This window comes from Sminthopsis crassicaudata, chromosome 1, assembly GCF_048593235.1.
Source record: "Sminthopsis crassicaudata isolate SCR6 chromosome 1, ASM4859323v1, whole genome shotgun sequence".
In the NCBI taxonomy this organism is placed as follows: domain Eukaryota; kingdom Metazoa; phylum Chordata; class Mammalia; order Dasyuromorphia; family Dasyuridae; genus Sminthopsis; species Sminthopsis crassicaudata.
In genome coordinates, this window is record NC_133617.1 from 530,601,692 (window position 1) to 530,616,070 (window position 14,379).

Below are 14,379 nucleotides of genomic sequence, written 5' to 3' on the forward strand. Positions count from 1 at the left end.
TACTAGCATCTTCTAGATTCTCTAAGCTTACTCCCATAGTATTAGGAGAAACAATGTCCCTATGAGTTAGGAGGCTGTTCCACTTCAGGGACAATAGTATCAACAGTATAACTGATGCAAGTGTTTAAATAGTTGAGTGTGCAAACAGACACATTTTAGAGCAAAATTTATACAAATGTTGTGGCTTTCACTACACAATAACTTTCCTGTTGCTACTATTGGGCCAAAAATCAAGAGTTTATTTGCATATAACCACATCAACTAAACAATTTCTTTTGTTTCTTTTAGTTAATCAAATGTTCCCTATTTTGAAACTCTTCCCTCCCTCACAAGAGAGAAAAGAAATTCAAGATGTTTCCATACTTGTGAAGGGAAAAGCAAAATCCAATAATCTAAACAACAGCAACAAAAAAAGCTTTATCATTCATTGGGATTTTATTCCTCACTGAAGGGGGAAAAATTCCAATAAAATGAGATTTTTAAATCGCCTGGCTTATTAAAACATAATTGATAGCCTGGAATACACTAAGTGAAATAATAGCATTTATCTATCTTATATAATGTTCAAAATAAAAATTATTACTTTTTTCTAGTTAGAATTGTTTGACAAAGCAGACACAATCAAAGGTGGGTTGGTTCCCTTTATGCTGATTGTTTTAAATCCAGCAAAAGGGATTCATCATTACTTCCTTTTATTTGGGGCTGCAGAACTATATTTTCCATAGGAATCTGAGTTTCCTCTTCTGATTGTGAAGGATATACTTCTCTGCCTTGTACATTCTCGGTGGTAGCTGCCATTTCTGTGTAGAGCTCATTTAGGGGTTCATCGGGCCCACTCCTGCCAATAATATCCACTCCCATATCCTGAATGCCTTCTTGGCCTTCTGCAGTGGTTCGTTCTTTGCCTTTCTTATGGAGATGCATCTTGAAAGTTTCTTTTGTTGGAGTTGCTTTAGAAATTGTTTTCTTAAATCTTTCACCAGACTGCTTCAATCTTTCTCCAGAAGATTGCCTCAGTTTCTCTCCCGATTGCCTTAGTCTCTCTCCTGACTGCCTCAGTCTCTCTCCTGACTGCCTGATCCTTTCTCTCCTCTCAGGAGTCACAATTCTAGTCCGAATTCTGTCTACTTTCTTGTCAAAATTCTGTCTTGTCTTCTGCATGTTTTCTTTAGAGAAGGCCTTTTTAATGTTATCAATTTGCTTCTTTCCTGACTTTTTAAACTGAGCAGCTCTGCTTTCTTCAATTTCATATTCTTCATCTGAAGAGAGATCATCTGGAAGGCAGAATTCATCTTCTTGTGTATCCTCAAGGAGGCTTTTTTCCTTAACAACAGAGAGAGATGTAGGACATGGGACTTCCTCCTGGGTGGAGGGAGAGGAAAGAAAGGAAATTATGATAGTATACATTTCTATATAATTTAAAGATTTACAAAACCCCGTGAGATAGGAAGAGCAAATATTATTAGATCCATTATACAGATGAGGAAACAGACTCAAAGGAATGAAGGGACAACCAGTGATGTCTACATGGATAGCCAGGTAACTTGGGGGGGAAGACATGGATAGATATCTTTGGAATCTTGCCATCCCTCTCCAAGGGAGACTCCTGAAGATGCAAAGGCAATTAGAAGCATAAGGCTCTCCTCCTGAAACAAGGATGTCAGACTAGAATTATATTTGTATGCTCCCCCACTCCAACCCCTCCCACCATCCCCCCTGCCATTGAAGTACAATTATTTTAGGTTGAAACCACTTTCTAAGTTGCTATTCATTAAAGGAGAAGGTTGATCCAAGCTTCTATTTCTTTTCTTCACTTCTTTCCACCAAATGCTAATTACACAAAAGACTTTCAAACAATGAAAAACAAGTGTTAAAGAAAGTCATCTAAGATCTCATACTAAATAAAAGATATTTTAAAATCACATAAAACTTTAAAAAGTATAGAATCTAGAACTAAGTAACAATTCCTTAAAAAAACTCTATAATACTATTTCAAGTACCTATTAAATAAGTTTAACAAATTAAAGCCAAAGAAAGTTTCAAGGGGGAAAAAAAAGCTTACCCAATGAGCCAACCAATTTCTTTTATTTTATATTAATTTTCTTTTCCCTATGAACTTAAAAAATATCAAAACTATGGCTATTTCAATATTTTTTTAAAAACCAGAAAGGATGATGAAATATGCAATTCCTCCATGAACTTATATTATAAATTACATCCAGTTTTTTTAAAGTTTGTATAAGCATGCCTCATTTTATTATGCTTTGCCTTTTTGTACTTCACAGATATTGCTTTAAAAAAAAAAAGACAAATGAAAGGTTTGTGGCAACCCCATATCCAGCAAGTCTATCAGCACCCACCAGTTTTCCAACAGCAAGTGCTTATAGTATGTCTCTATGTCACATTTTAGTGATTTTAACATTATTTCAAATTTTTCATTATTGTCATATCTGTCATGGTGATTTGTGATCAGTGATCTTTCTAATACTTTAATTGCTTTTAGACTCCACAAACCATGCCCATACAAGATGGTGAACTCAATAGGGAAAAGTTATGTTATTTTCTGACTGTTCCACTCTTGGATTTCTTCTCTGTTTCTTCCCCTTTCCTGAGACTTCCTATCCTGGAGACACAACAATAGGCTATAAGGGCTATAAGAATCAACTGATGGGGCAAATTTCATTGCTTTCTTATTTTGAGAAATTGCCACAGCCATACCAATCATCAGCAACCTGATCAATTAGCAACCCCCACATCAAAGCAAGACTCTCCACCAACAAAAAGATTACAATTCACTGAAAGCTCAGATGATGGTTAGCATTTTTCTTTTAGAAATAAAGTATTTTTAATTAAAGAATATACATTGTTCTAATAGATTATAGTATAGTATAAATATAACTTTTATATGCACTGGGAAACCAAAAATTCAAGTGACTCTTTATTGTTATATTCACTTTATTGTGGTGGTCTGGAAGTGAATCTGAAATATCTCTGAGATATGCCTGTATTAAATTTAACACAATAACAATAGAATTGCCCTACTTATCAGTGTCCCCTTTGAACTTCTTTCTGCTTACTTCTGTGTGTTTAAAATATGTCATTGACACTAATTACTTCTGCTGCTTTTTTTTTAATCCTTACAGCTACCCACCAACTGTCTCCCACCCCAAATAAAAAGTGTCCCTTGTAAAAATAATAATAATAAAATACATAGTTAAGCAAAACAAACATGCAACCAGTTATCTTCTTCTGCTTTGCTTATTTTGTTAACATGTTTGTTGTTTTTTGTTACTTAAAATTCCTTGGCATTAGGCACCAGGATGATACATGTTAAAAGAAATATGTGTAGGAATCTTGTTGCTCTGATGAATCAATGGTCGTGGGAGGGATCAAAATACCTTTTAACTCCTCCTCACTCCTAACACCTGCTATAGTCACAGACTGCCCTATCAATAGGGAGCTTTGACTTAAGAGTATGAAATTGAGGGAGGAAGAAAAGCTTTTCTTTCTTTTCTTTAAAAAATATATATATATATATATATACATACATCCATACATACATATAATATTTTACCATGTTTAACATATATTGTATTACTTGCCATCCAGGGAAGAGGTTGAGGGAAAAGGGGGAAAATTGGAACACAAGGTTTTGCAAGGGTCAGTGGTGAAAAATTATCCATGCATGTTTTGAAAATAAAAAGCTTTAATAAAAAAGTATTATTCTCAGATCCAAATTTTCCCTCCTTCCAATGCAAGGAGAATGCAAGAAATATGATACCCATTATATATATATATAAATGAAATAATATAAGACATATTTCCACATTAACTATCTTTAGGAGTCAGGAGGAAGTAAAATTATAAAGGAAGGGGAAAAAATTTGCACTCTGAGTCCATCAGTGAAAAGAAGAGTTAAAAAATAATAACTGACAGCAACAAAACCCCAAAAAATCCCAACGTGAAAAGTTTAGCTTTTCCCCTCTGTGTAAAAATAGAATGTGACCAAATAACTGTCAAGTGGACATTACCCAAAAAAGCTTTGGTTATACAAGATCATTCTTAGCAAGGGGTTGATCAGAGAACCTCAGGAATCCTCCTAAACCACTTGATAAAGTTGGAAGATTATAAAGGATAGATAACAGAAACAAAGGGATGAAAAGATTTTGAAGTTGATCATTTGCACCTTATAGAAGACTTGTATCTTTTGCTTTTGTAAAGTAAGTATTAAAAAAAAGAGGAAAAAGTTCTTAAATCAATTTTTCAAAATTATATGGTCAGCCATTGTCTCGGAAATTAGGTATGTCCTGGTGACTTTTATAAAACCCTGAAATCAGGGTTATTTCCAAAATTTGAGAAGAGAGTTAACTGAGGAGGAAGAACCCAGGTACACTTTGGTCTTTCCTCAGCACCCCTTCCTGAGTGTAGAAATGGAGAGAGATCTCTTTCTCCTAGCCAACTTTATCCATCAATAATAGCACTTTGTGTGGCAGTGAGATGGTGCAGTGGATAGAATTCTGGGCCTGAAGTAAAAAAGACTCATCTTCTTGATTCAAATCTGACCTAAGATACCTACCAGTTGTAGAACCCCAGATAAGTCTTTTAACTCTATTTGCCTAGTTTCCTCATTTATAAAATAATCCAGAGAAGGAAATGACAAACCACTCTAGTATCTTTACCAAGAATACCCCAAAAGGGGTCATGAAGAGTTGTAACTGACTGAAATGACTGAATTTTTCCCAGGTTTATGAGGGAAATATTTTATATCTATTGTTCTTACAATTACATCTCATTTAATTCCATAAATATATTTGCTTTGAGCTAATTATCCTCTAGGTGACTACTGAAAGCAAATATGTGTCAGTGAAGCTTGGGGGTTATAGTGCTGGGAGTGTGGCCTCAGATTACCTCAAATCTAATTAAAGTATCTCTGATTCCATTGGGACCCAATTTCTGAATGCGAGTTTGAGAAGTCAGGCCCAACACTTAGAACTGCAAAGATCCATGATTTCATTTGTGTAAGCACTTCCCTCACAGATATGGATCTATATCTAAAATCCTCTTTGCCTTTGGTCTTTGCAAGTTGCTGTGAAAGAAAATAAAATTCACTCTAGTTACCAATCTGGTGATGAATCTTCCAAAATCTATAGAGGCTGGTCCTCAGATGACAGAACATATATTATTGGTCATAAAATGACTTAGATTTTAAGATAAAGCCTTCAAGAACCCAGAGCCACCTACATTCTAAAATAAGGAAGTAGGAGAGTACTTCAGGTGAGAATTGTTAATTGTGGAGAATTCATTGTAAAAAGGCATTGGCTAATACTATGAGAAGTAGAAACAGCTTATTAATACAGAATTCTCTTTTAAAATGCTATTCCCTATAACTGAATTTAACATGTATTAATTAACACCCTTTGCTTGCTTTGTTCGATTTCCCTTAATCATCCCTTGTTTCTCTTTTCTGACTTCTTTCTTCTTTCTTTCCTTTTCTCTCTCTACCCATTCCCTACTTTCCTACTCTCTCTCTGTCTCTGTCTTTCTCTGTCTCTCTCTGGTCTCACTTCTTCCCCTTTTCTGTCTCTATTTCTCTGTCTCTGTCATTCACTCTCCTTTATTTACCCATCAGTTCAGAGCGGGAAAGTGTGTGGCAATGAAAAGACAAATGGCAGTTATAAATAGTCCATGTCATGTTATCCACAGTGACTTGCATAGAAGAAGGAGGATAAAAAATGTCATTGAGGCAGTGTATGTTCTGGAAAGAAAGTGGGATGGTTATGCAGTGAATATGAGAAATAGCAAATGGACAGGCTAAATACTCCATTTGTACTCCAAAGACATTCACACCCCTTAGCATGGTGGGTGTTCTTAGTCCATCTCTCCATTTCTCACTTGTCTCTGTTTCTCTATGTGTTTCTCTTTGTATTTCTCTATCAATATCTTTCTCTATGTTGCTACTTTGTCTCTCTGTCTTTGTCTCTCTGTATCGCCTTCTCCGACTGTCTCTTTCTGACTCTCTTTGTCTCTGTCTTTGTCTCTGTTTCTTTGTCTTCATCTGACTCTCTTGGTCATTCTCTGTCTCTGTGTGTGTCTTTCTTCAGCAGACCCAATTTAGTATAATCCCTTAATATTACAAATGACAAAGCTGAAGTCCAAAGGATATGGATCTATGTTCATATAAAGTTCCTCAGTGCCAGAAGCAGTTTGATTCCTAGTCCTCATGCTCTAAACTAATGCTTTTCTCACTCAACCACTCTGCTTCATTAGACTCATCAAAATCTAAAGTGATGTGTGTGTGAGAGAGTTGCTGCAGGAGTGTGTGTAGATAATCTGCCTTTGGACAATATCAAGGAACGAGGAAGAAATAAATAAAATAAAATTTAAACAGAAAAAAAAAAGTTTAAAAAAAATGAATCTTCAAAAGAGAAATGAAGAATGCTGATATAGGAACTAGAAAATGAGTTTCTAGGAAGAACCCAGTATAAAGAAGGCCAAGGAGGATGAAATTCATATTTCCCTTTACATTTTTTTTGGCTTTTGTTTACCCTTTGTCTTACTCTAGCTGGCAAAAAATGAGATTTCTATAAAAATAAATACTGAATTTTTCTTTAAAAAAAATCAAATTAGGTAATAGATGATGGTCACATTTTTTTTGCATCAGTTAAAGAAACCAGAGTTATATTTCCCCATACCCCCAAGATTTTGATATAAAACTGACCATTCCCAGTTATGAGGATTCTCATTCTCAGCTTTAAATATCTTTCTTCATGATAACTTCATAAGGCAAATAGTTCAAATATTATTACATCCATTTTATAGGTAAGACAAAAAGATGAAATGACCTCTTTAGAACCAACTATCTAAAATCAGAAATGGAACTCATTATACAGCCAGATTTGTTTTGCTGTTTTTCACCCAAAACATTCTATTCCACTCTCTGCCCCTTCACTCTGGAATGCCCCCAGATCTGTGAACCCCTTTCTCAACCCCCTCTGCCACTGAGACCCCTTTAAAGTTCAGCTTAAACATTATGTCCTATGTGAAGCCTTTCCTAATCCTCCCAGCTATTATTTCCTCTATTAAAATAACACTGTGTTTATTATGGTATGTTTGTATCATCCACTTATGTGCATATATTACATTTCCCCTTTAGAACATACATTCTCTGAGAGAAAGTGTGGTAAAAGCTTGGGCAGGCTCCCTCAACTAAGATAGTCCTCCCTCCCTGGCTTTAGCTCAATCCTGCCTGGAATTTTACACAACTGGTAGTCTGAACTATAGACTGGTGGTCCTGCATTTGTTAGGATTTTTTCCTGAGCTATGTAGTCATTTTCTTGAATTTCTGATCTGATGGCTGAGCTTTCAATTTTACAAAAAATATTAAATAGTAATAATAGATTTATATGGGGCTTTGAGTTTGCAAAGTACTTGACAAATATATTTTATACTCACAATTAATCTTAGAAGTAGGTGCCAATTATTATCCCTGTTTTACAGATAAGCAAATGAAGGCAGGTGAAGGCCAGGATCACCAATTATTAAGTGTCTTAGGCTGTTTTTGAACCTAAACTTTCCTGACTCTAAGTTCAGTGCTTGCTACATCAAAGTAGCACTTTTAAAAAATTAGATTTTACAGTTCATGAGTTTACAGTCTGTGAGTTAAAAAAACAAAACAAAGCAAAAAAAAAAAAAACAAAAAGAAAGAAAGAAACAAACTTTGAATCTACTGGCTGAAGCCAAATTTAGATTTAGCTTACAATATCACATGCCTGACAAAGTGGTGTGATGGAATTATATCATATATCACCATGCCTAACATACATACAAATATGTGTGTACACACACATAATATGTGAGAAAATAACATTGTTCAAAGCATTATATCTTTCCTGAGGCATAGTTCATGCTAAGGAGAATGGGAAAACCAGTTGCTAGAAGAAGGGTTCAGACCAAGAAGTCAAAACTACATAGATATTGGGGCAAAAAATTCAAGGAATTTAGAAAAGCTAATCATTTATCTAGATCCACCTGTCTCCCCAGAGCCCCAATCCTTTTAGGGAATTTGTTGATGTTCCCAACCCATCCCTTTCCCCGCCTGCACTGACATGCCAGTGTGGACTAGCGTGGGATTGTCATATTCCCTTCTGACTCATAGGATCATAGAGGGAAAAGCTGGAAGAGATGGTAGAAAACTTGTAGTCAAACTCAGATAAAGACAGAATCCTGAGGGCCATATATTGACTTAGAAAACCACAAATTAATATTTTCTCTGTTGTATTGCATTTTTATTTATTTTGTTTAACATTACCCAATTACATTTCATTCTGGTTCATCCCCAATCAAGAATTTCTCTGACACTTTTTGGCCCACTGGTCATGAGATTGACACCTCTGCTCACCCCCAACTCTCTAATTTTACAAATTAAGAAATTGAAGACCAGAAGTTATGCTATGCTTTGGGTTGGCTATAAATTTTCACTTCTTAAACACTTTTGTCTTTCAATAAAGCACCATTACATTTGGAAAATTTACTTTGTTCATCAGGGTTCAGTAAAATGCCAATGACAAAAAGGATGGACACAAACAGGAGGAAATTAGCATCTAGTAGAAATAGAGGCAATAGAAATGAGAATTCAAAGCTAAGTGGTACAGTGGATAAATCACTGGGCTCATAATCAAGAGAATATGAATTCATATCCAGCCTCAAGGAGCAGCTAGATAATGCAGTGGATAGTGCACTGACCCAGAGAATCTGGATTCAAATGTGGCTTCGGACATTTAACATTTCCTAGCAGTGTGTCTATGGGCAAGTCACTTAATCCCAATTGTGGAAGGAAAGAAGGAAGGAAGGAAGGAAGGAAAGGAAGGAAGGAAGGAAGGAAGGAAAGGAAGGAAGGAAGGAAGGAAGGAAAGGAAGGAAGGAAGGAAAGAAGGAAAGGAAGGAAGGAAGGAAAGGAAGGAAGGAAGGAAGGAAGGAAGGAAGGAAGGAAGGAAGGAAGGAAGGAAGGAAGGAAGGAAGGAAGGAAGGAAGGAAGGAAGGAAGGAAGGAAAGGAAGGAAGGAAAGGAAGGAAGGAAGGAAGGAAAGGAAGGAAGGAAGGAAGGAAAGGAAGGAAGGAAGGAAAGGAAGGAAGGAAGGAAAGGAAGGAAGGAAGGAAAGGAAGGAAGGAAGGGAAGGAAGGAAGGAAGGGAAGGAAGGAAGGAAGGAAGGAAGGAAGGAAGGAAGGAAGGAAGGAAGGAAGGAAGGAAGGAAGGAAGGAAGGAAGGAAGGAAGGAAGGAAGGAAAGGAAGGAAGGAAGGAAGGAAGGAAAGGAAGGAAGGAAGGAAAGGAAGGAAGGAAGGAAAGGAAGGAAGGAAAGGAAGGAAGGAAGGAAGGAAGGAAGGAAAGGAAGGAAGGAAGGAAGGAAGGAAAGGAAGGAAGGAAGGAAAGGAAGGAAGGAAGGAAAGGAAGGAAGGAAAGGAAGGAAGGAAGGAAAGGAAGGAAGGAAGGAAGGAAGGAAGGAAGGAAGGAAGGAAGGAAGGAAGGAAGGGAGGGAGGGAGGGAGGGAAGCAAATAAAAATTGGATAGTCATCATTGAAACAAATGAACAATAAAAATAACACAGGAATAGAAGTAGGATAAGATTCAAGAGAAGTAGGTATTTGTCACCTTTGCTTATCATGCAATCTTGAGTAAATCATGACATGTGTCTGGATCTTAGTTTTCTTATCTACTTGATTAGGGGATTGAACCTTGTGATTTCTAAGGTCCCTTCCAGGTTTGATTTTATATGTTGCTGGAAGTTAAAGGGGAGAGTACAATATTACTTCTGCAAAATCTCGGTCTTTTTCTAGTATTTAACTTGTTTAACCTTCATTTTGAAGATGATCATGATATTAGGGAGGTGATGCCATGACATTCAAGTGAATTGGATTTAAGTTAGAAAGGTCTGGGCAAAGTCACCTGCTGCATTTTCCCTTCCAGAGACTTCTGCGTCCAGTGGCCAGACATACATCAAGATGACTGGAGATGAAATGGGAAAAATTGGCCTTTTTAAGCTGTCTTAACAGGTTTCAGTTTGACTGATACAACACCCATTCAGTGATTAAGGCTACACTGAGTAGGCAGTAAGTATAGTATAATGGGGCAGATTTGAAATTAGGGAACCTGTGTTCAAATCTTATCTTGGCTGTTGCTTAGTATGTGACCTTGGACTCAATTATAAAACTGTTGGCTACTAAAAGAGATACATTTCCTACTAGAAGAGATAGATATAAAACTGGGAAAAAATAAGTGATAGGTTGAGCCTGGACGGGGTCCATGGTATTTAATATCTTACAACTTAGCAGAAGAAAAAACACTCAAATTCCAAAGCTTTATCCAGTTGATCCTTCCTTCTCAAAGGCCATTCCTACCAAGCTAGAAAGACTTTGCAAATGGTCCTGGCCTGTGTCTATAGTCAGAATATCAGCATAAATAAGATCAAAGAGGCTCAGCAAGAGATTGTTGGTAAGCAACAAAGTTTTTGGCCACAGCAACTCTTGATAGGGTTTCTTAAGGTGTGAAGTTTTAATATATGTCAGCAGAGGGAAGACTCTCTGATGAAATCATTGTTCTTAGAGAAAGGAAGAGGAGGAAGGAAGGATAGAAAGAAAGAAAGGGAGAGGGAAAAAGTAAAGTGGGACACACGTACATCTGAACACACATGCATAATTAATGCACAGATACACATGTGTATACGTGTATATAACTTGCACAAACTGTGCACACTCATGTATGCATGTACATATACACATAGTATTTCTTGAAAGCAGGAGCTAGGTTTAATTTGAAGAGACAGCATAGGGTAATAGGGAAAAAAAAAAAAAGAATTAGATTTGGAGTCCAAGGATTGGGACTTGAATCCTGAATTTGCTATGTAGATATATGTGTCCTTGGGCAAGTTGGAATACGTTCCCCGTTTCTCAGTTTTTGTATGTGAAAAATGTCTAATTATTAAGTTTTTCATAATAGATTTTCAGTTTCACCATCTTTTTATTATACTATTATAGAAATGATTATTTTATTTTATAAATTAAAAATAAAATAAATTTTAAAAAATATCTAACCACAAATTAACATTATCCATGTTGGGGCAGCTAGTTGGTACAATGGATAGAGTACCAGCCCTGAAGTCAGGAAGACCTGAATTCAAATTTGACCTTAGACACTTAACACTTCCTAGCTTTGTGACCCTGGGCAAGTCACTTAACCCCAATTGCCTCAGGAAAATTTAAAATAATAATAAGATTATGTTGTATTGTATTTTTGTTTATTTTGTTAAACGTTTCCCTCTTACATTTTAATTTTTATTTTTATCAAGGCTGGTGTAAGAATCAAATGTGATGATGGCATATGGTAAATCTCTCTCTATAAAGTCACCTAATGTTATTATTAAATATTTGAACTCTCAATGCTCAGTATAATACATTGCACATAGCAGGTACTTACTAATTTGTTGAATTGAATTTGAAAGATTGTGGATTTGGTTACACTTTTATTTCCTTGAGAAAGGAGTTCCTTCTTCCTTCCTCCCTCTCTCCCTCTTTCCTTCCTTCCTTCCCTTTCCTTGTTTTCTCTTTTCCCCTCCCTTCCTTCTGAGCCTGCTTTACTCCTTCTTTCCTTCCTTTCTTCTTTCCTCTCTTCATCTCTCCCAGAAAAAAAGGAATAGAGCTGGAACATCGAACACTATGTGCAAGGAATAGCAAGTAAGTTGAAATGTAGAGCATGTAGAAAGAAATTAAATATAAGAAGGCTGAAAAGGCAGAAAGCGGTCAGCTTGTGATGAGTTTTCAGTACTAAAGAGATATAATAATAGGGAGCCACTGGAGTTTAATGACTAGAAGTCTGTGTGACCTGGCCAGATCTAGAAAATCACTTTGACAACAAAATGGAAGATAGATCTGAGTGGGAAGAACCTTGAAGCAGGGATGCCCATGAGAAATTTAGTGCAATTATCCAGCTACTTATTTGACAGCAATGACTGATCAGTTCAGATGAGAGTCAAATAATCTATAAGAAAAACCAGCCTTAGTTGGAGCTCTGAAGGCCCATCCCTAATTTGTTCAAGGTTATAAATAGAATAATGGTGCTGGTGGTATGTTGCCCATCAGTGGTTGCATCACTTTAAGAAGGTCTTGCCAAAGGTTGTACTTAAAAATACAATTCTAGGAGTACTTGTTGGGTCTCAAGTCTTTGTTTGTGGCCCATAACCTCCTGCCTCCGGTGTAGTCACCTAGAGCACTTGGCAGACGCCCAATAATTCATCTGTCTATACAGTCCAACTCAGCTGCCCATTTTAAAGATCAAGAATGTGAGGCACAAAGTGCCTCAAATACTTCTCTTATCTGGTGGTATGGTGGAGAGGGAGAGTCAGACCTCTAGCTATATGGGAAACTTCCCCATGTGAAAACTCCCCATACTGCTGATGCAGATCAGCAGTTCTGTGACTGAATTTTAGACAATTGCCTAAAGCTAAAAGGTGAATTGATTTGTCTGTGATTGGAAAGCTGTTATGTTTCCAAAGCAGGATTTGAATTCACTTTTTCCTGATTTCAAAGACAGCTAAATAATTATATAATTCTGCTTCCCACTTGCTTCAATAAAGAATATATTTCAAAAAATAGGCTAGAATCATAGGATCATATATTCAGAGCCAAAAGAGACCTAATTCAGTCTAAATCCTTCCTTTTCCACATGAGGAAACTGAGGCTGAGAAAGTAACTTGCCTAGGATCACACAGTTATTAATCATTTGGGTGAGGATTTAATCCACTACCTGTTGTACTTAAGTACAGCACTGTCTCAACTATACCTTTGTTTCTTTTCAATTCCTCAATCCAGGAATATTAATGTCTCTTCTTCCTGCTATGGCCTATTTTTTTCAATATTAGTAGAAATCCTTTATCTCAAGGCTATATAAATAGAATTTTTATTATTTTGGCCTATCCCTAATGAGGTAAAAAGTAAAAAGCAGCAGAAATGATTGTCATGTATGGCCAATGGACTGAGAAACCTGCCTCATATTGCATTTCACAGGCAAGAAATAGCTTTGACTGATCCACAGTTCATTTTACACTTAATGGTTGAGAATCCTGGGGTACTAATAATAGCATGTTGGTTCCTGTCAGAAGGATTTTGTACTGAAACCCCTTTGGAAACCAGTATCCATTTTACAGTGTCATAGATTTTAAAAGTTAGAAGGTACCTTAGAGGTCATTTATTTTGACCCCTCATTTTATAGAAGAGAAACTGATGACCATTAAGTAATTTGTCCAAGGTCATTCAGTAAATAGTAAGTGACAGAATCATTCATTGAATCCAGGCTTTATATATATATATAAACAATCTCTTCCCTAACCCAAAGAGCCTCCACTATTTCATGTTATTATTAAGCTCTATAATGTAAAAAGTGACATCTTTTTTTTTTTTTTCGAAAATTATTTCTAGATAATGAAAGTTTGGAAGAAACTCAGAGTAATGAAAATAATTCTGAGAATAAGATTACCTGGAATATGACCACTCTAAATTTGTTTTTTCTGAGCATTTCTTCTTGCTTGGTTTCCACCTTCTTCACATTGAGGCTATGTTTCTCCACCCGTGCTTTTATTTCTTTCACATGGGCGCTGACTTTTCGGGTTTTCTCAAACAGCTTGTTTACCATATATCCTGTGTTATTGTGCGCCTGGGAAAGCTTCAACATATCAATCTGGACAGATTTGATTGTATTTTCCATTGTTCGATGTCTCTCTTCTATTCTCTTCTGGCTTTCTTGGACGCTGTCTATTATTGTAGCTACTTTGTCTAGGACGGTCACAATTGTCAAAGCTGCATCTTGGTCTTCATCTACTGAAGCACTTGATAGCCGATTCTGATGGATTCCGTCAGCATTGGCAGTCGATTTGTTATGATCCATTTTGCTTCTTTTTATTTTTTGATTTATCTATATAGTGGCTGAAATGTAACTAACCCTACAATTAATTCTGGCACTTAAAGCAAAGAAGTTAGCTTGATAGCTAGCCACATAGAGGTTTAAAGGGTAGGAAACTCCACCCCTGGAGGTTGGTCAAGTATTTGTAACTAGAAATATCCATATGCAATTGTTCTGCAATATGAAACCCTTCAACGAGTCTGGCACCAAACTTCACATACAGTGGATATTCTAAAATTGTCTGTTGACAGACCAAGTGACTCAAAGACCACAGTAACATTAGAAAAGGAAAACATATAAAAGAAGGTTACTAGAATTCCAGGACATTCATTTATCACATAAAAAAAAAAGCAATCTAGAAATTTTTATGTCAATATTATTACTCCCATTTCATTGATTCCTTTTCCTTTGGATAATTTCAAACAATAATTTTG

General features: G+C 36.3%; 1 protein-coding gene across 1 annotated transcript; it reads right to left on the minus strand.

Moving 5' to 3' along the window:
• Positions 1–416: 416 nt before the first annotated feature.
• On the minus strand, positions 417–14,357 carry CAVIN4 (caveolae associated protein 4). The gene is made up of 2 exons (XM_074281847.1): positions 13,523–14,357; positions 417–1,362 (listed from the first exon to the last, which is right to left on the minus strand). The coding sequence occupies exons 1-2, from the start codon at positions 13,928–13,930 to the stop codon at positions 643–645; spliced, it is 1,128 nt and encodes a 375-aa protein (XP_074137948.1). The 5' UTR covers positions 13,931–14,357; the 3' UTR covers positions 417–642.
• Between the last annotated feature and the right edge of the window lie 22 nt (positions 14,358–14,379).